Source organism: Salmo salar, chromosome ssa18 (assembly GCF_905237065.1).
Source record: "Salmo salar chromosome ssa18, Ssal_v3.1, whole genome shotgun sequence".
Classification (NCBI taxonomy): domain Eukaryota; kingdom Metazoa; phylum Chordata; class Actinopteri; order Salmoniformes; family Salmonidae; genus Salmo; species Salmo salar.
Window position 1 is genome coordinate 34,954,628 of NC_059459.1, and position 25,686 is coordinate 34,980,313.

Below are 25,686 nucleotides of genomic sequence, written 5' to 3' on the forward strand. Positions count from 1 at the left end.
TGTCCCCTATCCTCCAGGCCGGCTCGGTCCTCCCCTCCTGCTCCGTGGCTCGACGACTCACTGCGAGCTCACAGAACAGGGCTCCGGGCAGCCGAGCGGAAATGGAGGAAAACTCGCCTCCCCTGCGGACCTGGCATCCTTTCACTCCCTCCTCTCTACATTTTCCTCTTCTGTCTCTGCTGCTAAAGCCACTTTCTACCACTCTAAACTCCAAGCATCTGCCTCTAACCCTAGGAAGCTCTTTGCTACCTTCTCCTCCCTCCTGAATCCTCCTCCCCCCCCCTCCTCCCTCTCTGCGGATGACTTCGTCAACCATTTTGAAAAGAAGGTTGACGACATCCGATCCTCGTTGCTAAGTCAAACGACACTGCTGGTCCTGCTCACACTGCCCTACCCTGTGCTTTGACCTCTTTCTCCCCTCTCTCTCCAGATGAAATCTCGCGTCTTGTGACGGCCGGCCGCCCAACAACCTGCCCACTTGACCCTATCCCCTCCTCTCTTCTCCAGACCATTTCCGGAGACCTTCTCCCCTACCTCACCTCGCTCATCAACTCATCCTTGACCGCTGGCTACGTCCCTTCCGTTTTCAAGAGAGCGAGAGTTGCACCCCTTCTGAAAAAACCTACACTCGATCCCTCCGATGTCAACAACTACAGACCAGTATCCCTTCTTTCCTTTCTCTCCAAAACTCTTGAACGTGCCGTCCTCGGCCAGCTCTCTTGCTATCTCTCTCAGAATGACCTTCTTGATCCTAATCAGTCAGGTTTCAAGACTGGGCATTCAACTGAGACTGCTCTTCTCTGTGTCACGGAGGCTCTCCGCACTGCTAAAGGTAACTCTCTCTCCTCTGCTCTCATCCTTCTAGACCTATCTGCTGCCTTTGATACCGTGAACCATCAGATCCTCCTCTCCACCCTCTCCGAGCTGGGCATCTCCGGCGCCGCCCACGCTTGGATTGCGTCCTACCTGACAGGTCGCTCCTACCAGGTGGCGTGGCGAGAATCTGTCTCCGCACCACGTGCTCTCACCACTGGTGTCCCCCAGGGCTCTGTTCTTGGCCCACTCCTATTCTCGCTATACACCAAGTCACTTGGCTCTGTCATATCCTCACATGGTCTCTCATATCATTGCTATGCAGATGACACACAATTAATCTTCTCCTTTCCCCCTTCTGACAACCAGGTGGCGAATCGCATCTCTGCATGTCTGGCAGACATATCAGTGTGGATGACGGATCACCACCTCAAGCTGAACCTCGGCAAGACGGAGCTGCTCTTCCTCCCGGGGAAGGACTGCCCGTTCCATGATCTCGCCATCACGGTTGACAACTCCCTTGTGTCCTCCTCCCAGAGTGCTAAGAGCCTTGGCGTGACCCTGGACAACACCCTGTCGTTCTCCACCAACATCAAGGCGGTGACCCGATCCTGTAGGTTCATGCTCTACAACATTTGCAGAGTACGACCCTGCCTCACACAGGAAGCGGCGCAGGTCCTAATCCAGGCACTTGTCATCTCCCGTCTGGATTATTGCAACTCGCTGTTGGCTGGGCTCCCTGCCTGTGCCATTAAACCCCTACAATTCATCCAGAACGCCGCAGCCCGTCTGGTGTTCAACCTTCCCAAGTTCTCTCACGTCACCCCGCTCCTCCGCTCTCTCCACTGGCTTCCAGTCGAAGCTCGCATCCGCTACAAGACCATGGTGCTTGCCTACGGAGCTGTGAGGGGAACGGCACCTCCGTACCTTCAGGCTCTGATCAGGCCCTACACCCAAACAAGGGCACTCCGTTCATCCACCTCTGGCTTGCTCGCCTCCCTACCTCTGAGGAAGCACAGTTCCCGCTCAGCCCAGTCAAAACTGTTCGCTGCTCTGGCACCCCAATGGTGGAACAAGCTCCCTCACGACGCCAGGACAGCGGAGTCAATCACTACCTTCCGGAGACACCTGAAACCCCACCTCTTCAAGGAATACCTGGGATAGGATAAAGTAATCCTTCTAACCCCCCCCCTTAAAATATTTAGATGCACTATTGTCAAGTGGTTGTTCGACTGGATATTATAAGGTGAATGCACCAATTTGTAAGTCGCTCTGGATAAGAGCGTCTGCTAAATGACTTAAATGTAAATGTAAATGTCTTGGGCTGGGATAAATAAAAAAAATTTAAAAATACAAATATAGGACAAAACACACATCACGACAACACAACACTACATAAAGAGAGACCTATGACAACAACATAGCAAAGCAGCAACATATGACAACACAGCATGGTAGCAACACAACATGACAACAACATGGTAGCAAAACAACATGGAAGCTTACATTGTACAACAGCTGTAGAAACGAACACTGTAAAAGTGTGAACAATTTCTGAGAATTATTTCCTGATAGTTGCTGGTAGAAAATAATCTACACAGGACCTTCTAATCAGCAGGTTTTGCATGGGTGGAGTTTTTGCTTGCCTGGTGACATCACTAGTCGGTATTTTAGTTAAATAGACCAATGAGAAAAAGAGTTCCAAACCTCTCTGCCAATAACTGTTGGTTTTCTGTTTTCAGAGATCACTCCCAGACAGTCCTAGCAAAATAGTTTTTGGCTAAAATGCTACTTTTGTTTCTTTTTGACCATTTTAATCTAAAACTATTACAGTAAGGTACTTCACTGTTACCCAAAAATTATATGATACTGAGATAAAAATGGTGACTTGGCCATAGAGTTCCACAGTATGAGTTATTATATCGAATCAGAGTAAATAGAGCCAAATATATATAAAAGTTACTTTGTCCGAGAGATGGTTATCAAAACATGATTATCAAAACATCACCCCAGGGTAAGCCTACACGAAACACAGCCATTATTTTAAGTGTTTGTAAAATCCCCTATGGGAAAAATGAATGGTGGAAAAAACGATTGGAACCATTTCCTTATTTGACTGCTAGGTTTTATGGGTTTTATGACACCTCCACTGTGGGGCTCTATTTAACATTAAAACAAATATTTATTGGTTGCTCAAATGCAATGCGCTTGTCAACAAAGCACCTTTGATTAAATCTTGCCCTCAGCAGTGGAAATCCAGCCTTACCTTAGTAAAGGATCTGCCCAGCTTGACGTTGGGCGTGGTTAAGGTTAGTTAGTAGTTATAGTAGTAGTAGTAATGTTAGGGTTACGTTAGATACCTTAGTAAAGGATCTGCCCAGCTTGACGTGGGGCGTGGTTAAGGTTAGTTAGTAGTTATAGTAAGGTTAGGGTTACGTTAGATACCTTAGTAAAGGATCTGCCCAGCTTGACGTGGGACATGGTTAAGGTTAGTTAGTAGTTACAGTAAGGTTAGGGTTACGTTAGATACCTTAGTAAACGAGCTGCCCAGCTTGACGTGGGGCATGGTTAAGGTTAGTTAGTAGTTATAGTAGTAGTAGTAATGTTAGGGTTACGTTAGTTACCTTAGTAAACGAGCTGCCCAGCTTGACGTGGGGCGTGGTAGGGAACTCTCTCTTCTGGCTCATGGTGAGAGAGCCCGCCTCCAGGCTGTAGAGGTTGGACATGACCAATAGGAGGTCGGAGACGGTCTTGACGGGCAGGAAGCGGGATCGTGGCACGTTGATGCCCAGGGCGTTGTCGAAGCTCTTGATGGCCGCGCCCACCGCCGTCTCCAGCTGGATCACGTTCTGACCGCCGTCCAGTGTCTGGCAGGAGAAAAGGTATAGGTGGTTAGTGACACACACACACTAAAGGATGTAGGTAGTGGATTCATGTACACACACACACACACACACACACACACACACACACACACACACACACACACACACACACACACACACAGAAGAATGTACTGTAGGCCTCAGGTAGTGGGTTCAGATGGAGAACCTCTGAGCTAGTCACAAGACAAGTTTTAAGCTGCTTCACTAGGATCTGAATGATCCACTTAATATCAAAGAGAGAGAGTATCACAGTGTTCTGTTCACTACATCTACTAGATAACAATATCAGGTCAGTAGTTCTATAATATACAGTAGTGTTTTGTTCACTACATCTACTAGCTAACAACATCAGGTCAGTAGTTCTATAATATACAGTAGTGTTCTGTTCACTACATCTACTAGATAACAACATCAGGTCAGTAGTTCTATAATATACAGTAGTGTTCTGTTCACTACATCTACTAGCTAACAACATCAGGTCAGTAGTTCTATAATATACAGTAGTGTTCTGTTCACTACATCTACTAGATAACAACATCAGGTCAGTAGTTCTATAATATACAGTAGTGTTCTGTTCACTACATCTACTAGCTAACAACATCAGGTCAGTAGTTCTATAATATACAGTAGTGTTCTGTTCACTACATCTACTAGATAACAACATCAGGTCAGTAGTTCTATAATATACAGTAGTGTTCTGTTCACTACATCTACTAGATAACAACATCAGGTCAGTAGTTCTATAATATACAGTAGTGTTCTGTTCACTACATCTACTAGCTAACAACATCAGGTCAGTAGTTCTATAATATACAGTAGTGTTCTGTTCACTACATCTACTAGATAACAACATCAGGGCAGTAGTTCTATAATATACAGTAGTGTTCTGTTCACTACATCTACTAGATAACAATATCAGGTCAGTAGTTCTATAATATACAGTAGTGTTCTGTTCACTACATCTACTAGATAACAACATCAGGTCAGTAGTTCTATAATATACAGTAGTGTTCTGTTCACTACATCTACTAGATAACAACATCAGGTCAGTAGTTCTATAATATACAGTAGTGTTCTGTTCACTACATCTACTAGCTAACAACATCAGGTCAGTAGTTCTATAATATACAGTAGTGTTCTGTTCACTACATCTACTAGCTAACAACATCAGGTCAGTAGTTCTATAATATACAGTAGTGTTCTGTTCACTACATCTACTAGCTAACAACATCAGGTCAGTAGTTCTATAATATACAGTAGTGTTCTGTTCACTACATCTACTAGCTAACAACATCAGGGCAGTAATTCTAGAATATACAGTACAGTGCCTTCGGAAAGTATTCAGACCCCTTGACATTTTCCACATTTTGTTACGTTACAGCCTTATTCTAAAATTGATTATTTTCTACACACAATGCCCCATAATGACAAAGCGAAAACAGGTTTTTAGACATTTTTGCAAATGTATTAATAATAAAAAACAGAAATACCTTATTTACATAAGTATTCAGACCCTTTGCTATGAGACTCAAATATATATATAATTTTTTTTTTCTTCTCCCAGATCTGGGGAAGGTAACCAAAACATTTCTGCAGCATTGAAGGTCCCCAAGAACATCATTCTTAAATGGAAGAAGTTCGGAACCACCAAGACTCTTCCTAGAGCTGTCCTCCAGGCCAAACTGAGCAATCAGGGGAGAAGGGCCTTGGTCAAGGAGGTGACCAAGAACAGGATGGTCACTCTGACAGAGCTCTAGAGTTCCTCTGTGGAGAGGGTAGAACCTTTCAGAAGGACAACCATTTCTGCAGCACTTCACCAATCAGGCCTTTATGGTAGAGTGGCCAGACAGATTTTCCACTTCTCAGTAAAGGGTACATGAAAGCCCACTTGGAGTTTGCCAAAAGGCACCTAAAGACTCTCAGACCATGAGAAACAAATTTCTCTAGTCTGATCAAACCAAGATTGAACTCTTTGGCCTGAATGCAAAGCGTCACGTCTGGAGGAAACCTGGCACCATCCCTACGGTGAAGCATGGTGGTGGCAGCATCATGCTGTGGGGATGTTTTTCAGCAGCAGGGACTGGGAGACTAGTCAGGATCAAGGAAAAGATGAACGGAGCAAAGTACAGAGAGATCCTTGATCCTGCTCCAGAGTACCCATGACCTCAGACTGTGGCGAAGGTTCACCTTCTAACAGGACAATGACCCTAAGCACACAGCCAAGACAACACAGAAGTGGCTTGAATGTCCTCGACTGGCTCAGCCAGAGCCCGGACTTGAACCCGATTGAACATCTCTGGAGAGACCTGAAAATAGCTGTACAGCAACGCTCCCCATCCAACCTGACAGAGCTTGAGAGGATTTGCAGAGAAGAATGGGAGAAACTCCCCAAATACAGGTGTGCCAAGCTTGTAGCGTCATACCCAAGAAGACCCGTGGCTGTAATCACTGCTTCAACAAAGTACTGAGTAAAGGGTCTGAATACTTATGTAAATGTCATATTTCAATTTCTAAAACCCTGTGTTTGCTTTGTCATTATGGAGTACAGTGTGTAGATTGATGATTAAATTTTTTTTTTTTAAATACATTTTAGAATAAAGCTGTAACGAAACAAAATATGTAAAAAGTCAAGGGGTCTGAAAACTTTCCCAAGGCATTGTTTATCCAATAGAAGTAGCAGTCTGAGGATCTAAAGACGGGACGTGTTATTCATCTACGGTTGCGCCTCAAACTCTCCATTCTACCAAAGTGTGCACTTGTTCACTTCCCTTCATGGATTTAGAAGGGAATAACTGGTATAAGGAAATGGTGGAATGTCCCTGTAGACATCTACAACAATCCAATGCTTTTCAATATGTGGATAGTGAACGGGTGAACACTTCAGGAAGGAGAGATTATTGGGACACACCCCCAATCTGAAAATATGGCGGGGATAAATCTACACTAGCCTAGGATCTATCCACGTAAGGAAGGTTACCACTGGTTACCTTGGTATTAGTCGACCTCTAGGAGACAGACTGGAGTTGCAGTGTTTACCTTGGTGTTAGTAAACCTCTAGGAGACAGACTGGAGTTGTAGTGGTTACCTTGGTATTAGTCGACCTCTACAGGACAGACTGGAGTTGCAGTGTTACCATTGGTGTTAGTAAACCTCTAGGAGACAGACTGGAGTTGCAGTGTTTACCTTGGTGTTAGTAAACCTCTAGGAGACAGACTGGAGTTGTAGTGGTTACCTTGGTGTTAGTAAACCTCTAGGAGACAGACTGGAGTTGCAGTGTTTACCTTGGTGTTAGTAAACCTCTAGGAGACAGATGAGTTGTAGTGGTTACCTTGGTGTTAGTAAACCTCTAGGAGACAGACTGGAGTTGTAGTGGTTACCTTGGTGTTAGTAAACCTCTAGGAGACAGACTGGAGTTGTAGTGTTTACCTTGGTGTTAGTAAACCTCTAGGAGACAGACTGGAGTTGTAGTGTTTACCTTGGTGTTAGTAAACCTCTAGGAGACAGACTGGAGTTGTAGTGTTTACCTTGGTGTTAGTAAACCTCTAGGAGACAGACTGGAGTTGTAGTGTTTACCTTGGTGTTAGTAAACCTCTAGGAGACAGACTGGAGTTGTAGTGTTTACCTTGGTGTTAGTAAACCTCTAGGAGACGGACTGGAGTTGCAGTGTTTAGCTTGGTGTTAGTAAACCTCTAGGAGACGGACTGGAGTTGCAGTGTTTACCTTGGTGTTAGTAAACCTCTAGGAGACAGACTGGAGTTGTAGTGTTTACCTTGGTGTTAGTAAACCTCTAGGAGACAGACTGGAGTTGTAGTGTTTACCTTGGTGTTAGTAAACCTCTAGGAGACAGACTGGAGTTGTAGTGTTTACCTTGGTGTTAGTAAACCTCTAGGAGACAGACTGGAGTTGTAGTGTTTACCTTGGTGTTAGTAAACCTCTAGGAGACAGACTGGAGTTGTAGTGTTTACCTTGGTGTTAGTAAACCTCTAGGAGACAGACTGGAGTTGTAGTGTTTACCTTGGTGTTAGTAAACCTCTAGGAGACGGACTGTTAGGAGACAAATCAACAACGTTCTGCTTTCCCACCACTCTGTAATGTCTCAGGGCAGCTCCACTCTGTAATGTCTCAGGGCAGTGCCACTCTGTAATGTCTCAGGGCAGCGCCACTCTGTAATGTCTCAGGGCAGCGCCACTCTGTAATGTCTCAGGGCAGCGCCACTCTGTAATGTCTCAGGGCAGCTCCACTCTGTAATGTCTCAGGGCAGCGCCACTCTGTAATGTCTCAGGGCAGCGCCACTCTGTAATGTCTCAGGGCAGCGCCACTCTGTAATGTCTCAGGGCAGCGCCACTCTGTAATGTCTCAGGGCAGCGCCACTCTGTAATGTCTCAGGGCAGCGCCACTCTGTAATGTCTCAGGGCAGCGCCACTCTGTAATGTCTCAGGGCAGCGCCACTCTGTATCATCGGATGGGGCCACAGTGTCTTCTGATCCCTCCTGTCTCAGCCTCCAGTATTTATGCTGCAGTAGTTTATGTGTCGGGGGCTAGGGTCAGTCTGTTACATCTGGAGTATTTCTCTTGTCTTATCCGGTGTCCTGTGTGTATTTAAATATGCTCTCTCTAATTCTCTCTTTCTCTCTTTCTGTCTTTCTCTCGGAGGACCTGAGCCCTAGGACCATGCCTCAGGACTACCTGGTATGATGACTCCTTGCTGTCCCCAGTCCACCTGGCCGTGCTGCTGCTCCAGTTTCAACTGTTCTGCCTGCGGCTATGGAACCCTGACCTGTTCACCGGACGTGCTTGTTGCACCCTCGACAACTACTATGATTATTATTATTTGACCATGCTGGTCATATATGAACATTTTAACATTTTGACCATGTTCTGTTATAATATCCACCCTGCACAGCCAGAAGAGGACTGGCCACCCCTCATAGCCTGGTTCCTCTCTAGGTTTCTTCCTAGGTTTTTGGCCTTTCTAGGGAGTTTTTCCTAGGGAGTTTTTCCTAGCCACCGTGCTTCTTTCACATGCTTTGCTTGCTGTTTGGGGTTTTAGGCTGGGTTTCTGTACAGCACTTTGAGAATATCAGCTGATGTACGAAGGGCTATATAAAAATAAATTTGATTTGATTTGTAATGTCTCAGGGCAGCGCCACTCTGTAATGTCTCAGGGCAGCGCCACTCTGTAATGTCTCAGGGCAGTGCCACTCTGTAATGTCTCAGGGCAGCGCCACTCTGTAATGTCTCAGGGCAGTGCCACTCTGTAATGTCTCAGGGCAGCGCCACTCTGTAATGTCTCAGGGCAGCGCCACTCTGTAATGTCTCAGGGCAGCGCCACTCTGTAATGTCTCAGGGCAGCTCCACTCTGTAATGTCTCAGGGCAGCGCCACTCTGTAATGTCTCAGGGCAGCGCCACTCTGTAATGTCTCAGGGCAGCGCCACTCTGTAATGTCTCAGGGCAGCGCCACTCTGTAATGTCTCAGGGCAGCGCCACTCTGTAATGTCTCAGGGCAATGCCACTCTGTAATGTCTCAGGGCAGCGCCACTCTGTAATGTCTCAGGGCAGCGCCACTCTGTATCATCGGATGGGGCCACAGTGTCTTCTGATCCCTCCTGTCTCAGCCTCCAGTATTTATGCTGCAGTAGTTTATGTGTCGGGGGGCTAGGGTCAGTCTGTTACATCTGGAGTATTTCTCTTGTCTTATCCGGTGTCCTGTGTGTATTTAAATATGCTCTCTCTAATTCTCTCTTTCTCTCTTTCTGTCTTTCTCTCGGAGGACCTGAGCCCTAGGACCATGCCTCAGGACTACCTGGTATGATGACTCCTTGCTGTCCCCAGTCCACCTGGCCGTGCTGCTGCTCCAGTTTCAACTGTTCTGCCTGCGGCTATGGAACCCTGACCTGTTCACCGGACGTGCTTGTTGCACCCTCGACAACTACTATGATTATTATTATTTGACCATGCTGGTCATATATGAACATTTTAACATCTTGACCATGTTCTGTTATAATATCCACCCTGCACAGCCAGAAGAGGACTGGCCACCCCTCATAGCCTGGTTCCTCTCTAGGTTTCTTCCTAGGTTTTTGGCCTTTCTAGGGAGTTTTTCCTAGGGAGTTTTTCCTAGCCACCGTGCTTCTTTCACATGCTTTGCTTGCTGTTTGGGGTTTTAGGCTGGGTTTCTGTACAGCACTTTGAGAATATCAGCTGATGTACGAAGGGCTATATAAAAATAAATTTGATTTGATTTGTAATGTCTCAGGGCAGCGCCACTCTAATGTCTCAGGGCAGCGCCACTCTGTAATGTCTCAGGGCAGCGCCACTCTGTAATGTCTCAGGGCAGTGAAATGAGAGACAAATATACACGGTACATGAATGTGTCTATGCACACACTGTGAGAACAAAATTGCAAGACTATGTTATAATAATTTTATTGCATTAAATGGTTGTTTTATTCAACAGAATAGAGGATTCTATATATTGTGTGTGTTCTACTGAGGATGGGCCTCTGGGAGATTTACATGTATTTTGGGTGATAAAACCTAAAGAGCATTCCAGAGCATGAGTTTATGTTTCTGTTCTATACCATACCAGGGAGAGATGGTTCCAGTTTGGAGTAGGAGGACCAGACTCTGGTCTCTACACAAACGGTTGACACAGCTGTCTGCTATGTATTATAGATATCTTTCCTACAGATCTTAACCTTGAGACCCATTCTATGTATGTTGTTCGTCATGTAGGTTGAAACGGGTGTATCTTAGCTATAAAATACCTTGACTTTTGTCACGTGGCTCTCAACGAATCATTTGATGGTGATTCGTCGACCAGCCATCATTATCGTAGAGCACTCAATCGATTCACTTTATATGTGTGTGTTGTATTGACCTGCTCCCTTATTAATAAGTGATTAAAGATTTAGTTTAAGTATAACTCTGACTTGTGTGATAAGTTTGTCTCTCCTCATTTGATAGTAAAGAAATTAACCACCACACACACACACACACACACACACACATAACCTCTCAGTTAAATGAGAAGTGTAATCTTAGATAATACAGCCATGCACACATGCAGACTCACGCACCCATCCACACAAACACTCTTTATCTGCAGTAAGGAGGTTTTAGAATGTGGGCTTTAGTGAGACTGCAGGGCATCATGTATTGAGAAGGGTTGTCCTCTGGGCTTTAGTGAGACTGCAGGGCATCATGTATTGAGAAGGGTTGTCCTCTGGGCTTTAGTGAGACTGCAGGGCATCATGTATTGAGAAGGGTTGTCCTCTGGAACGGCGTGGTGGTGTCCCTCTATAGGCAGCACTTTTCTATACATACAGGGAGCTCCAAAAGTATTGGGACAGTGACAAATGTTTTGTTGTTTTGGCTCTGTAGTCCAGCACTTTGGATTTTAAATGATACAATGACTATGATGTTAAAGTGCAGACTGTCAGCTTTAATTTGAGGGTATTTGATGAATAATGATGAGTGAGAAAGTTTACGGACGCACAAATATCATACCCCCAAGACATGCTAACATCTCGCCCTTACATTAACAGGGGAGGTTAGCATACCCCCAAGACATGCTAACATCACAGCCTTTACAATAACAGAGGAGGTTAGCATACCCCCAAGGCATGCTAACATCGCAGCCTTTACAATAACAGGGGAGGTTAACATACCCCTAAGACATGCTAACATCTCAGCCTTACAATAACAGGGGAGGTTAGCATACCCCTAAGACATGCTAACATCTCAGCCTTACAATAACAGGGGAGGTTAACATACCCCTAAGACATGCTAACATTTCGCCCTTACAATAACAGGGGAGGTTAACATACCCCCAAGACATGCTAACATCTCACCCTTTCAATAACAGGGGAGGTTAGCATACCCCTAAGACATGCTAACATCTCAGCCTTTCAATAACAGGGGAGGTTAGCATACCCCTAAGACATGCTAACATCTCACCCTTACAATAACAGGGGAGGTTAGTATTTTTGGGAGGGTATGATATTTGTGCATCTGTAACTTTCTCACTCATCATTATTCAGGACCATCTGTAATCATGGTACTATCCACATTAATGTAGAAGTGTTTAGAAACATATTATATTCTTATTTACAATAGAAGTGACTCCAAAATGACACAATACATTATTTACCATTCATTTCTATTGGGCACAAAGCTTGATGTAGTCATTTCGTGTTATGAATATGGGACCAAATACTGAACTTTTTCCTCCTTTACGGGATGAGCGGTGTGGGAACAGAGCGGGTGTTTTGAGTGTAACTGAAGAGGAATTGTGCACCACGTCTCTGCCTCCTCATTGACAAGTTTACAGTTGATTTATTCAATATTGTCAGCTGTTGAAATGAGACTATTATCCATTTAGAGGATCCAACCTATGGATAAGGAGCTCAGACAATTATATTAGGCATTCTGAGACATAGAATATATACATTCAACTGGTCTGACCTGAGCTGGACTGCCTTGACCGAAACAGCATCAACCTGTACCAAGCTAAATGTTTTGTGTGTGTGTGTGTGTGTGTGTGTGTGTGTGTGTGTGTGTGTGTGTGTGTGTGTGTGTGTGTGTGTGTGTGTGTGTGTGTGTGTGTGTGTGTGTGTGTGTGTGTGTGTGTGTGTGTGTGTGTGTGTGTGTGTGTGTGTGTGTGTGTGTGTGTGTGTGTGTGTGTGTGTGTGTGTGTGTGTATGCCGGTCTGGCCTCTCACCTTGGGGTTAACGATGATCTCCATGTCCATGGCGTTCTGCTCCTGCAGCCTCTTGATGGCGCCCAGAGAGATCCACAGGTTGTTGGTGTTGAAGATCTTAAACTTGGTGACTGATTTGAACTCATCTACATGGGCCTTGGGGACCTGGGCTATCTCTAGCAGACGCAGCTTGTTATCATACTGAATAAGAGTACCGCCCTGGAGAGACAGAGAGAGACACAGACAGAGAGACACAGACAGAGAGACACAGACAGAGAGACACAGACAGAGAGACAGAGAGAGAGACAGAGAGAGAGACAGAGAGAGAGACAGAGAGAGACAGAGGTTTTTTGGGGTCCTGATGGGGTAGTACAGTTTAACTAAAGCTCATTATTTATACGTTATATTCTTTAAAAATAAATGGCTATATATCATTAATTTAAAAGTAAAAAAAAAGATATACCAATTCCACATGAATGAATTAACAACAATTAAATGAATTAACAACAATTGAATCAACTGTTTATAAAGTCTGAATAAAATGATAAAGTGTTAATAGTGAGGGGAATAAAGCACTAACAGAGACCACAACATGGCCGCCGTCTTCCTCCTCCTGCCACCCACCTTGACGTCAGCGCGGGTCTTGTCTGTGACCTCCATGATGAACTCACAGCGTTTCCCGTTGGGCTGGCTCACCAGGTGATGCAGGATGTTCAGGTCCACCGTAGCACCCAGGTTATCAATGTTAGACACAAAGATGTACTCCTGAAGAGGGGGGGGGGGGTATTTTGGTATTTTATTAGGATCCCCATACCTGAGAGTCTTCCTGGGGAGCAACTCAATATTAGGAAAGTGTTCCTAAGGTTTGGTATACTCAGTGTATATTTCACAGGAGGCTGCTGAGGGGAGGACGGCTCATAATAATATCTGGAACGGAGCTAACGGAATGGCATCAAACCATGGAAACCATGTGTGATGTATTTGATACCGTTCCACTGATTCCACTCCAGCCATTACCACAAGCCCGTCCTCCCCAATTAAGGTGCCACCAACCTCCTGTGGTATATTGGTGCCTTGGAACTCAGTTGTTTGACTTTGCTCCCCTGTGGTTTTACACAAGACAAACACAATATCAATAGCAGCGAAGGCTGAATTATTGAATATAATTTACAAATTGTATAAATAAAATAAGTATTTTCCTTAAAAAGAGGTCAGTGTTGCAGATATGGTGGTTACCTTGCCTCTGTGCGTGCGTGCGTACCTTGCCTCTGTGCGTGCGTGCGTACCTTGCCTCTGTGCGTGTGTGCGTGCGTGCGTGTGTGCGTACCTTGCCTCTGTGCGTGCGTGCGTGCGTGCGTACCTTGCCCTCTGTGATGAGCTGATCCAGCAGACCAGAGTTGTAGAAGCTGGCGTAGATGTCCCCGTGGCCAGGAGGATACCACACGTCAGCATTCTCACCCGTCATACCAATGTCTGTGGCCACAGGCAGGAGGGACTCTTTATTAATACGGGGGTACCTGGGACAGAGGACAGGAGGGACTCTTTATTAACACGGGGGTACCTGGGACAGAGGACAGGAGGGACTCTTTATTAACACGGGGGTACCTGGGACAGAGGACAGGAGGGACTCTTTATTAACACGGGGGTACCAGAGAGAGAGAGAGAGAGAGAGAGAGAGAGAGAGAGAGAGAGAGAGAGAGAGAGAGAGAGAGAGAGAGAGAGAGAGAGAGAGAGAGAGAGAGAGAGAGAGAGAGAGAGAGAATTCATTTAGTTATATAACCCAATTGTAGGCTACTTATAGGTTTCATGGTGTACATTTAAATCCTGTTAGGAATGGGTCAATGACGGGAAGACCAACTGAACAGATCAAGGAGCCGTCATCACTTAATGTTTATCAGTGGATAAGAGCAGATTAGGAAGGAGAACGTTTATCGTCTCATTACAGAGCTGAGGATGGTCTGTCTGTCTGTCTGTCCATGAGAGGGGAGGATGGTCTTGCTGGGGGTGAGGGGTTATGGCTCACCGGTCTGTGTAGAGTACAGCCTGTCAATGCAACAGAATCCTACTCCGATGCGTTCTGCCTACAACAACATCTCTTGCATAGTTCGTTTAGTTTCGGTATGTTGCACTGAAAGGGTCTAATATTGCATTGATTGGACCACAAGTCCCACAGTAAAGGGAAAGGTTGATAGTGTTAACTAAAGAGGAAAACTCTAGAGGTCTATATTTAGTCTGTGTGGCAGTCAGAGGGGAGCTGCACACACTGGAGCAGCTTAGGGGAACACTGCAGAAGAGGAAAGGAGAGCAGAGGAGAGGAGGGGGGCAGGAGAGGAGAGGGAAGGGGGAGGAGAGGAGAGGAGAGGGAAGGGGGAGGAGAGGAGAGGGGGAGGAGAGGGAAGGGGGAGGAGAGGGTGGGGGGAGGGGGAGGAGAGGGTAGGGGGTGGAGAGGAGAGGGTAGGGAGAGGAGAGGGGAGGAGAGGAGAGGGTAGGGGGAGGAGAGGGTAGGGGAGGAGAGGGAAGGGGAGGAGAGGAGAGGGAAGGGGGAGGAGAGGAGTGGGGAGGAGAGGAGAGGGAACAGAGAGGAGAGGGAAGGGTGGGAGGAGAGGAGAGGGAAGGGTGGGAGGATAGGAGAGGAGAGGGTAGGGGAGGAGAGGGTAGGGTAGGGGAGGAGAGGGAAGGGGAGGAGAGGGAAGGGGGAGGAGAGGGAAGGGGGAGGAGAGGAGGGGGCAGGAGAGGGTAGGGGCAGGAGAGGAGAGGGGAGGAGAGGAGAGGGGAGGAGAGGAGAGGGAAGGGGGAGGAGAGGGAAGGGGGAGGAGAGGAGGGGGCAGGAGAGGGTAGGGGGAGGAGAGGAGAGGGGAGGAGAGGAGAGGGGAGGAGAGGAGAGGGAAGGGGAGGAGAGGAGTGGGGAGGGAAGGGTGGGAGGAGAGCAGTGGGGAGGGGGAGGATAGGAGAGGGTAGGGGAGGAGAGGGTAGGGTAGGGGAGGAGAGGGAAGGGGAGGAGAGGGAAGGGGAGGGGGGAGAGGGTAGGGGGAGGGGGAGGAGAGGGTAGGGCGAGGATAGGAGAGGGTAGGGGAGGAGAGGAGAGGGTAGGGGGAGGAGAGGGAAGGGGAGGAGAGGGTAGGGGGAGGGGGAGAGGGTAGGGGGAGGGGGAGGAGAGGGTAGGGGGAGGAGAGGAGAGGGAAGGGGGAGGATAGGAGAGGGTAGGGTAGGGGAGGAGAGGGAAGGGGGAGGAGAGGGAAGGGGAGGAGAGGAGAGGGAAGGGGGAGGAGAGGGAAGGGGAGGAGAGGAGAGGAGAGGAGAGGGGAGGAGAGGGAAGGGGAGGAGAGGGAAGGGGGAGGAGAGGAGGGGGCAGGAGAGGAGAGGGAACGGAGAGGAGAGGAAAGGGGGAGGAGAGGAAAGGGAAGGGGAGGAGAGGAGAGGGTAGGGAAGGGGGAGGAGTGGGGAGGAGAGGGAACAGAGAGGAGAGGGAAGGGGGAGGAGAGGAGAGGAGTGGGAAGGGGGAGGAGAGGAGAGGGGAGGAGAGGGAAGGGGAGGAGAGGAGAGGGAAGGGGAAGGGGAGGAGAGGAGTGGGAAGTGGAAGGGGAGGAGAGGAGAGGGAAGGGGAGGAGAGGGGAGGAGAGGAGAGGGAAGGGAGAGGAGAGGGGAGGAGAGGAGAGGGAAGGGAGAGAAGAGGGAAGGGGAGGAGAGGGAAGGAAGGGGGTGGAGAAGAAAGGGGAAATGGGGGAGCAGAGGAGAGGGAAGGAAGGGGGAGGAGAGGAAAGGGGAAATGGGGGAGCAGAGGAGAGGGAAGGAAGGGGGAGGAGAGGAAAGGGAAGGGGGAGGAGAGGAGGGGGCAGGAGAGGAGAGGGAACGGAGAGGAGAGGAAAGGGGGAGGAGAGGAAAGGGAAGGGGGAGGAGAGGAGAGGGTAGGGAAGGGGGAGGAGTGGGGAGGAGAGGGAACAGAGAGGAGAGGGAAGGGGAGGAGAGGAGAGGAGTGGGAAGGGGGAGGAGAGGAGAGGGGAGGAGAGGGAAGGGGAGGAGAGGAGAGGGAAGGGGAAGGGGGAGGAGAGGAGTGGGAAGTGGAAGGGGGAGGAGAGGAGAGGGAAGGGGGAGGAGAGGGGAGGAGAGGAGAGGGAAGGGAGAGGAGAGGGGAGGAGAGGAGAGGGAAGGGAGAGAAGAGGGAAGGGGGAGGAGAGGGAAGGAAGGGGGTGGAGAAGAAAGGGGAAATGGGGGAGCAGAGGAGAGGGAAGGAAGGGGGAGGAGAGGAAAGGGGAAATGGGGGAGCAGAGGAGAGGGAAGGAAGGGGGAGGAGAGGAAAGGGAAGGGGGAGGAGAGGAGGGGGCAGGAGAGGAGAGGGAACGGAGAGGAGAGGAAAGGGGGAGGAGAGGAAAGGGAAGGGGGAGGAGTGGGGAGGAGAGGGAACAGAGAGGAGAGGGAAGGGTGGGAGAGGAGAGGAGTGGGAAGGGAGAGGAGAGGGGAGGGAAGGGAAGGGGGAGGAGAGGAGTGGGAAGGGGGAGGAGAGGAGAGGAGTGGGAAGGGGGAGGAGAGGAGAGGAGTGGGAAGGGGGAGGAGAGGAGAGGAGTGGGAAGGGGGAGGAGAGGAGAGGGAAGGGAGAGAGGAGAGGAGAGGGAAGGGGGAGGAGAGGAGAGGGAAGGGAGAGAGGAGAGGAGAGGGAAGGGGAGGAGTCGAAGGGGGAGTGTGAAGGGGAGGAGAGGAGAGGGAAGTGGAAGGGGAGGGAGAGGGAAGTGGAAGGGGAGGAGAGGAGTGGGAAGTGGAAGGGGGAGGAGAGGAGTGGGAAGTGGAAGGGGGAGGAGAGGAGTGGGAAGGGGGAGGGGAGGAGAGGAGAGGGAAGGGAGGGGGAGGAGAGGAAAGGGGAAATGGGGGAGCAGAGGAGAGGGAAGGAAGGGGGAGGAGAGGAAAGGGGAAATGGGGGAGCAGAGGAGAGGGAAGGAAGGGGGAGGAGAGGAAAGGGGAAATGGGGAGAAGAGGGAAGGGGCCTCATTAAAAGAGGATAAAGTTGTCATCTGACCAGGCTTTTTGACACTCCAGCTTGTTTTCATATGTATCTGAGTTATTGGCGTTGAAGCAGGCAGAAATCCGTCTGATATGACGTAGCACTGTGATAAAGTTGCTCTGACTACACAGGAAGTTAACAGGAAAACGACTTTTAGATCACAAAAACGTCTATCAGACATATCAGATTGCAATACTGGCCGATGTCATAACTCTGGAGAAGGTCTTCTCTCAAATAAGACATTGATTATATTTTTGCGATATTCCTACCTCGAGAAATGTGGAATTTAACGGAGGGTCTATCTAGCACATTTTTCCTATTTGTCTGCCTCTTTAGTCCAGGGTGCATTGCATGGTGCTGTTGCCTGAGATATTATAGAAAGGAGATGAATAATGAAAAATATAACGCCCCACCCAGCAGACTGGGACAAATCGCCTTCACGTTGTCATGCTGCGTCTGAGCTAATTGTAACACAATCCCTTCAAAGTCAGTGTATATATCGAGAAACTTGTACTTCTGGTTGACGAAATTGGTGCTAATGTTAGGTTTTTGAGCTAGCGCCCAATAGAATCCCATTCACTCCTTAAGGAGAGCGCTCCTTGTCCAGGAATTGCCCAGAATGCACCGTGGAGCCCAATGACGTAGCATGGCAGAAATGCCTTCTGGTACATGTGAACTTTCATGTGCATTAATAACAAACTTGTATTCCATCTGTAAATATGAATACAATTGTTAAATTACGAGACTAGTTGGTTTAGCCACGTAAAAAGACAGGAACCTAACTGGTAGCATTGATTGGCTGACATAATGAATGGGCTGGACATGCCGGGAGATGAGTTGGGATTGGTCTGCCATGTAGCATACTTCTGTCTATAACGTGAGCTGCTCAATACTGTATATGTTGATAGTCCTTTCTACTGTAGCGTTTTTGAAAGATATAATGTTAGCCATGGAGAACTACAAAAGTTTAGCTACTTTTCTCTTTAATGCCCTGAATTTAGCAGACGCTATCGACAGATCAGTTTTTGCACACGCCACGGTCTGTGTGAACCGGAGAGACTTGACACAACGCTGACAAACAAGACGTAGCTACAAACAAAACTGAGTTAAATGGTTCCGGTCTGCCGTGAAGCGTTCATTCGTGTATACCGTTAAGAGTTTAGCTACAATTTCAGATATTCTAAGTTTCTAATTTTGTCAGAAAGTCGTTTTCATTGCAAGTTAAAGCGTACTGTTTGCTAGCTAGCGAACGTTAGCTTGCTGGCTCGCTATCTAACGTTATGTGTATAATCTGTGCAGTAATATTATTTGAATCAGAAACTATTTGCAATGCTAGTTATAGACTAATGTTAGCTAGCTAACATTGAACCTAGTTGGTTAGCTTTAGCTACCTGCAGATTCATACTACAGCTATGACAATGTTTGTATTGGTAGTAGTATGATATACCATTTTCTAGCCCAGTCTCTACTTTTATCCATTTCCATTTCCATTTACGTCATTTAGCAGACGCTCTTATCCAGAGCAACTTACAAATTGGTGCATTCACCTTATGATATCCAGTGGAACAATCACTTTACAATAGTACATCTATATCTTTTTTTGGGGGGGGGGGTTAGAAGGATTACTATATCCTATCCCAGGTATTCCTTAAAGAGGTGGGGTTTCAGGTGTCTCCGGAATGTAGACACCTGAAACCTACATTTCTACATTTCAAATGTTGCTACATAGAACCAAATACAGGTGGTGGGTCATAATTGATAGTGCAGTTTGTTAAGGCAATTTTACAGCTAACTATCTACTTTACATGCTGATATTGTCTTTGGTATTATTGTGTGTAGCTACGTTTCCTTGCTAGCTAGTCAGCCAGCCCATAGAGAGAGCGTTGCATTGTGGATTTTGTAGTTGACTTGAACTGCAACAGATTTCCACAATGATTTTCCATGTTGCTACCAACCTTATTATAACGGCAAAATTAAGTATTTAAATACTCACAAGTTTAGCTACTTTTCTCACACATACTCACATATTAGTGTTATTTAACACTGTAAATGAAAGGAATGAGTGGTTTTGGTTGGATTTTTCCTTTAAGTCTTTAGAGTCCATTCATTACCGCTACAGACAGGATGTCCAGTTTAATGTCCAGTATGTCTCATATATTCTGAACCAGCAAGATATGAGACATACTGTGGTGCGTGTGTTACCTGCTCTGGTTGAAGGTGTGTATCTTGACACGGTGGTGTGTGTATTTCTGAAGGATCTTCTTGGTGTCTTCATCCGTGTTGAAGGAGTTCATCAGGACCAGAGGAACGTCTGTGTTGTACTTCTTGTTCAAGTGCTGAGGGAAAAAGATACTGGATTGAGAACAGGTGAAAGGAGTGCTTGGTGGCCATATTGGATGGAGGACAGGTGAAAGGAGTGCTTGGCGGCCATATTGGATTGAGAACAGGTGATAGGAGTGCTTGGCGGCCATATTGGATTGAGAACAGGTGATAGGAGTGCTTGGCGGCCATATTGGATTGAGGACAGGTGAAAGGAGAGCTTGGCGGGCATACTGGTTTGAGGACAGGTGAAAGGAGTGATTGGCGGGCATACTGGTTTGAGGACAGGTGAAAGGAGTGATTGGCGGGCATACTGGTTTGAGGACAGGTGAAAGGAGTGATTGGCGGGCATACTGGTTTGAGGACAGGTGAAAGGAGTGATTGGCGGGCATACTGGTTTGAGGACAGGTGAAAGGAGTGATTGGCGGGCATACTGGTTTGAGGACAGGTGAAAGGAGTGCTTGGTGGGCATACTGGCCACAGCAAACCAAGTGACAGGCTGGGTGGAGCTAATGCAATGGCAGTGTTGGAGAGCATCACATCCGAGGTGCATTGTGACTGACTGATTGACAAATCATAATGAGGAGTTATTTATGATGCAAGGTGATTTGTAGGTCAGTTAGTCGGCAGTCGGGCTGCCCAGTCGGCTGCAATGCTGAACAAACCCGAAGACTCTAGAGTCCAGACTTTAATGAGGGAGGGGTTGTTACGGTAAACCGTTACCAAACTGTGTGGGTGTGTGGTGGAGTTTATGAAGCAACCAGGCTGGTTGAGGTTTGTCTTGGCTTTATGAGGTCATTAAGGGTGGGACTGTCCTAGGAGAGGTGGGGTCGTGTGAAGTTCAGCTCCACTACCAACCAATGTAACTACCAGGATATGACACAAACAACGTAACTATCAGGAAATCACACAGTCTGACTGGCACAACAAGTCAGCGTCACAGGATCTATTCCACTGTAGGATGTTGGTTTAGATTTAGTGCAATCATTTTAAGTTTCGTTTTATGAAATTTGGGAAGTTATGAACTCCCATTTCCCAGGACAGAGCAGAAAGGTCAGCAGACTAGAGGAGGGATAAAGAGGTTCTGTGGATTAAGAAAACAGCCCTTCTCTCCCTCACCCTCTCTCCAAATTACAAGCACATGCTCCTCCCCCCCCCCCATGGGTTTTATTGGCATGGGAAACATGTGTTAACATTGCCAAAGCAAGTGAAGTAGATAATATACAAAGTGAAATAAACAATCAAAATGAACAGTAAACATTACACACGCAGAAGTTCCAAAAGAATAAAGACATTATAAATGTGGTATTATGTATCTCTCTCTCAAGTTGATGAAACAGCATGATCATTATATTTTGGTTGAGTATATTAGAAGATCAGCTGAGGGTCTATGTAAAGCTCTCTAAGGTCTCCAGGCAGTCTGGCTGAAAGGAGAGCTGTTATTCTATGGGCAGGTCTGTGGGTTTGGCCAGGCAGAGGGGGGACAGAGAGGGCAGTATGCTGGATCTGAGAGGTGTGTGTGTGTCAGAGCAAGAGAGAGGCCGTATTTGTTTGCAGACTTGTGTGTGGTTGTCTGTATATGTGTGTGTGTGTGTGTGTGTGTGTGTGTGTGTGTGTGTGTGTGTGTGTGTGTGTGTGTGTGTGTGTGTCTGTGTGTTGTGTAACGGCTGCATGCAAAGGGAAAGGAAAAGATAACAACTGAAAGCATTCAACTGAAATATGTCTTCCACATTTAACCCAACCCCTCTGAACCAGAGAGGTGAGGGGGGCTGCCATAATCAACATCCACGTCATGAACACTCTTCCCCCCTCCACACACTGTGTCCTGTGTCTGTCTGACATCCCAGTGGTTCTGGGACAGTCATTCTACCCTCCAGATATAGGCATATTACCTCCACTGTGAATCAGGCCATTTAGGGAGAAAATGTTCACCAACTCCCACCTCCACCCTGTCCCCTGAGTAAAGCTTCTCAGTCATCTCTCTCTCGCTGTGTGTCTATGTGTATGTGTGTGTGTCTGTGTGTGTGTGTCTGTGTGTGTGTGTGTGTGTGTGTGTGTGTGTGTGTGTGTGTGTGTGTGTGTGTGTGTGTGTGTGTGTGTGTGTCCAGTCGTCTCTCCCTCATTAAAGTCATAATCTGGAGTCCTTGCTTCAGTCCAGCCCAGTCAAGTCCAGTCCAGCCTACCGACAGCCCAGTCCAGCCCAGTCTAGTTCAGCCTAGTCCAGTCCAGCCCACCGACAGCCCAGCCCAGTCCAGCCCACCGACAGCCCAGTCCAGTCCAGCCCACCGACAGCCCAGTCCAGCCCACCGACAGCCCAGTCCAGCCCAGCCCACCGACAGCCCAGTCCAGCCCAGTCCAGCCCAGCGACAGCCCAGCGACAGCCCAGCTCAGTCCAGCCCAGCCCAGTCCAGCCCAGCAACAGCCCAGCCCAGTCCAGCCCACCGACAGTCCAGCCCAGCAACAGCCCAGCCCAGCCCAGTCCAGCCCACCGACAGCCCAGCCCAGTCCAGTCCAGCCCAGTCCAGCCCAGCCCAGCCCAGCCACTTGGTTTGGTACGTTTTCAGAGATGGGACTGAGGGTAATGAAATGTAACCACTATACAATTCTTATGATGTCTTATGTTATGCGTACAACATTCTTGTGGCACATATCTGTTATAACAAGTCATTATGAGTAAGTTATAATGATATAATGACAGTTATCACAACTCTTAAGTCATATATTTTTTTTTTTAACCTTTATTTAACTAGGCAAGTCAGTTAAGAACAAATTCTTATTTACAACGACGGCCTACACCGGCCAAACCCAGATAACGCTGGGTCAATTGTGAACCGACCTATGGGACTCCCAATCACGGCCGGTTGTGATACAGCCTGGAATTGAACCAGGGTCATTAGGAACACCTCAAGCACTGAGATGCAGTGCCTCAGACCGCTGAGGTGCAGTGCCTCAGACCGCTGAGGTGCAGTGCCTCAGACCGCTGAGGTGCAGTGCCTCAGACCGCTGAGATGCAGTGCCTCAGACCGCTGCGCCACTCAGGAGCCAGATATGCCCATGACATGTCTATGGCTGCTTATGACATGTCTATGGCTGCTTATGACATGTCTATGGCTGCTTATGACATGTCTATGACTGCTTATGACATGTCTATGGCATGTCTATGACTGCTTATGACATGTCTATGGCATGTCTATGACTGCTTATGACATTCTAACAACATATTGAGGACAGGTACCTCTATCTGCTGCACGGTGAGGTCCAGGAAAGTGTTCTCGTTGCGGACGCTGATGAGGCTCTTGGGGCCTTTACAGCCCATGCTGGTCCCCAGGCCTCCATTCAACTTGACTACCACCAGCTTGTTGAGACTGTCTGCCAGGCTGTCCGGCAGGGGCCGCGCTGCTATCTTATCATAGGGCTGGATCTGTGGAGAGAGAGAGGAGAGACATTTAATATGTTCCCTTGGGTAATGTATGTGGTAACACTTCTGATGTGGGTTGTGGGGGATCTTATCTTGACATTTAATCTATGGAGACTCAGGGACTGAAAAAGGACTGAAAAAGGACTAGGGAAGAAATGAAACCACAGAACTTTTTTTTGGTTCATTTCTGAAGACAAAGGAAAGGGTGTAATCTTTGACAGGACTATAACACACCCAGAACCCTGCATTCAGCTTGAATCAATAAGGTCTGGCATTTTAAACAGATAGCTGGAGGCTCACAACTATACACAATGAGAAGGAGCACCCAGGACCGTCAAATCTTAAACAGATGTCCTGTGTGTGTGTGTGTGTGTGTGTGTGTGTGTGTGTGTGTGTGTGTGTGTGTGTGTGTGTGTGTGTGTGTGTGTGTGTGTGTGTGTGTGTGTGTGTGTGTGTTTACATGAGTGCATGTGTGATTGACCCTAAGTAACTGAAGGGTCATAGGGTCATGGCTCATCCTGTGTGGTGATGACTCATGTCCTGCTCACTGCTTTGAGACACCAGAGCCTGGATCTGAGGCCCGACACACTGGATACAGCCCGACACACACTGGATACAGCCCGACACACACTGGATACAGCCCGACACACACTGGATACAGCCCGACACACACTGGATACAGCCCGACACACACTGGATACAGCCTTACACACTGGATACAGCCCGACACACACTTGATACAGCCCGACACACTGGATACAGCCCGACACACTGGATACAGCCCGACACACACTGGATACAGCCCGACACACTGGATACAGCCCGACACACTGGATACAGCCCGACACACTGGATACAGCCCGACACACACTGGATACAGCCCGACACACACTGGATACAGCCCGACACACACTGGATACAGCCCGACACACACTGGATACAGCCCAACACACACTGGATACAGCCCGACACACACTGGATACAGCCCGACACACTGGATACAGCCCGACACACTGGATACAGCCCGACACACTGGATACAGCCCGACACACTGGATACAGCCCGACACACACTGGATACAGCCCGACACACACTGGATACAGCCCGACACACACTGGATACAGCCCGACACACACTGGATACAGCCCGACACACACTGGATACAGCCCAACACACACTGGATACAGCCCAACACACTGGATACAGCCCAACACACTGGATACAGCCTAACACACTGGATACAGCCTGAAAACACTTATTATGGAGATACTGTATATGGTTGGCTGGAGCTGCTCTAACCTAATCTCTGGTGGGCAGAAATGGTACTGTAGATCAGTCTTTATACTGTGGCCACCAAAAGCTAAAGAGCAGCAAATCCTACCGGACGAATCACGAGTCCACAGGTAGATAGCATCTTTCTAATTTCAGAAGGGGAGGTGACATTCAGCCCATAGACTGGCCCTTAACTTGCAAAGACAGAGGGGGAGCTCCTCGTTCTAGCATCCCTTCACTCACTGAGGATAGCTTAACCAAAACAACAACAAAACAATCACCTGTTCCCCTAAAGATCCTCTACGTGTAACAGAGAATGTGTGTGTGTAAGAGAGAGAATGTGTGTGTGTATGTGTAAGAGAGAGAATGTGTGTGTGTGTGTGTAAGAGAGAGAATGTGTGTGTGTGTGTGTGTGTGTAAGAGAGAGAATGTGTGTGTGTGTGTGTGTGTGTAAGAGAGAGAATCTGTGTGTGTATGTGTAAGAGAGAGAATGTGTGTGTGTGTGTAAGAGAGAGAATGTGTGTGTGTGTGTAAGAGAGAGAATGTGTGTGTGTGTGTAAGAGAGAGAATGTGTGTGTGTGTGTAAGAGAGAGAATGTGTGTGTGTGTGTAAGAGAGAGAATGTGTGTGTGTGTGTGTGTGTGTGTGTAAGAGAGAGAATGTGTGTGTGTGTGTGTAAGAGAGAGAATGTGTGTGTGTGTGTGTGTAAGAGAGAGAATGTGTGTGTGTGTGTAAGAGAGAGAATGTGTGTGTGTGTGTGTAAGAGAGAGAATGTGTGTGTGTGTGTGTGTAAGAGAGAGAATGTGTGTGTGTGTGTAAGAGAGAGAATGTGTGTGTGTGTGTAAGAGAGAGAATGTGTGTGTGTGTGTGTGTGTGTAAGAGAGAGAATATGTGTGTGTGTGTGTGTGTGTGTAAGAGAGAGAATGTGTGCGAAGCACCGCTGCAGCGCGTAATATGAACACTGCAGCAAAAGCGAATTCCTTCCTCCACTACTCTTTGGTCTGCGTGCGGCTACAATACGTTGAGTTTCCCGGGGAAGCTATGAAGCGCCGGGGAAGCTATGAAGCGCCGGGGAAGCTGTGAAACCAGCTGTAGACTAGTGTGTGATTGTGTTCATGAGTCTGTTATTAAATGTCTATGTTTACTGCTTTTCATTCAATTCAATATTCATTCATATGGGCAGAATATTGTACATGTAGCTTACAGATTTAATTGTGGCCTAAAATAACTGTGATCATACGGGCAGAATATTGTAACCTAGGCCCACAGTGCCGTGAAAGGTATTT

The 25,686-nt window shown here is 47.7% G+C and overlaps 1 protein-coding gene across 3 annotated transcripts in view; it reads right to left on the reverse strand.

The window, feature by feature from the left end:
• LOC106595594 (UTP--glucose-1-phosphate uridylyltransferase) overlaps nt 1-25,686 on the reverse strand; it is a 62,434-nt gene that overhangs the window by 4,763 nt on the left and 31,985 nt on the right. For all 3 annotated transcript variants that reach the window (XR_006760573.1, XM_045701793.1, XM_045701794.1), the window contains exons 4-9: nt 22,947-23,132; nt 19,595-19,728; nt 13,760-13,916; nt 13,024-13,164; nt 12,421-12,618; nt 3,438-3,680 (exon numbers count right to left, since the gene is read on the reverse strand). Coding sequence is in view for 2 of the 3 variants with exons in the window: in XM_045701793.1 (XP_045557749.1) it covers nt 3,438-3,680; nt 12,421-12,618; nt 13,024-13,164; nt 13,760-13,916; nt 19,595-19,728; nt 22,947-23,132 (1,059 nt within the window). In the remaining variant the exon portion in view is untranslated. The remainder of the gene's footprint in view (nt 1-3,437; nt 3,681-12,420; nt 12,619-13,023; nt 13,165-13,759; nt 13,917-19,594; nt 19,729-22,946; nt 23,133-25,686) is intronic.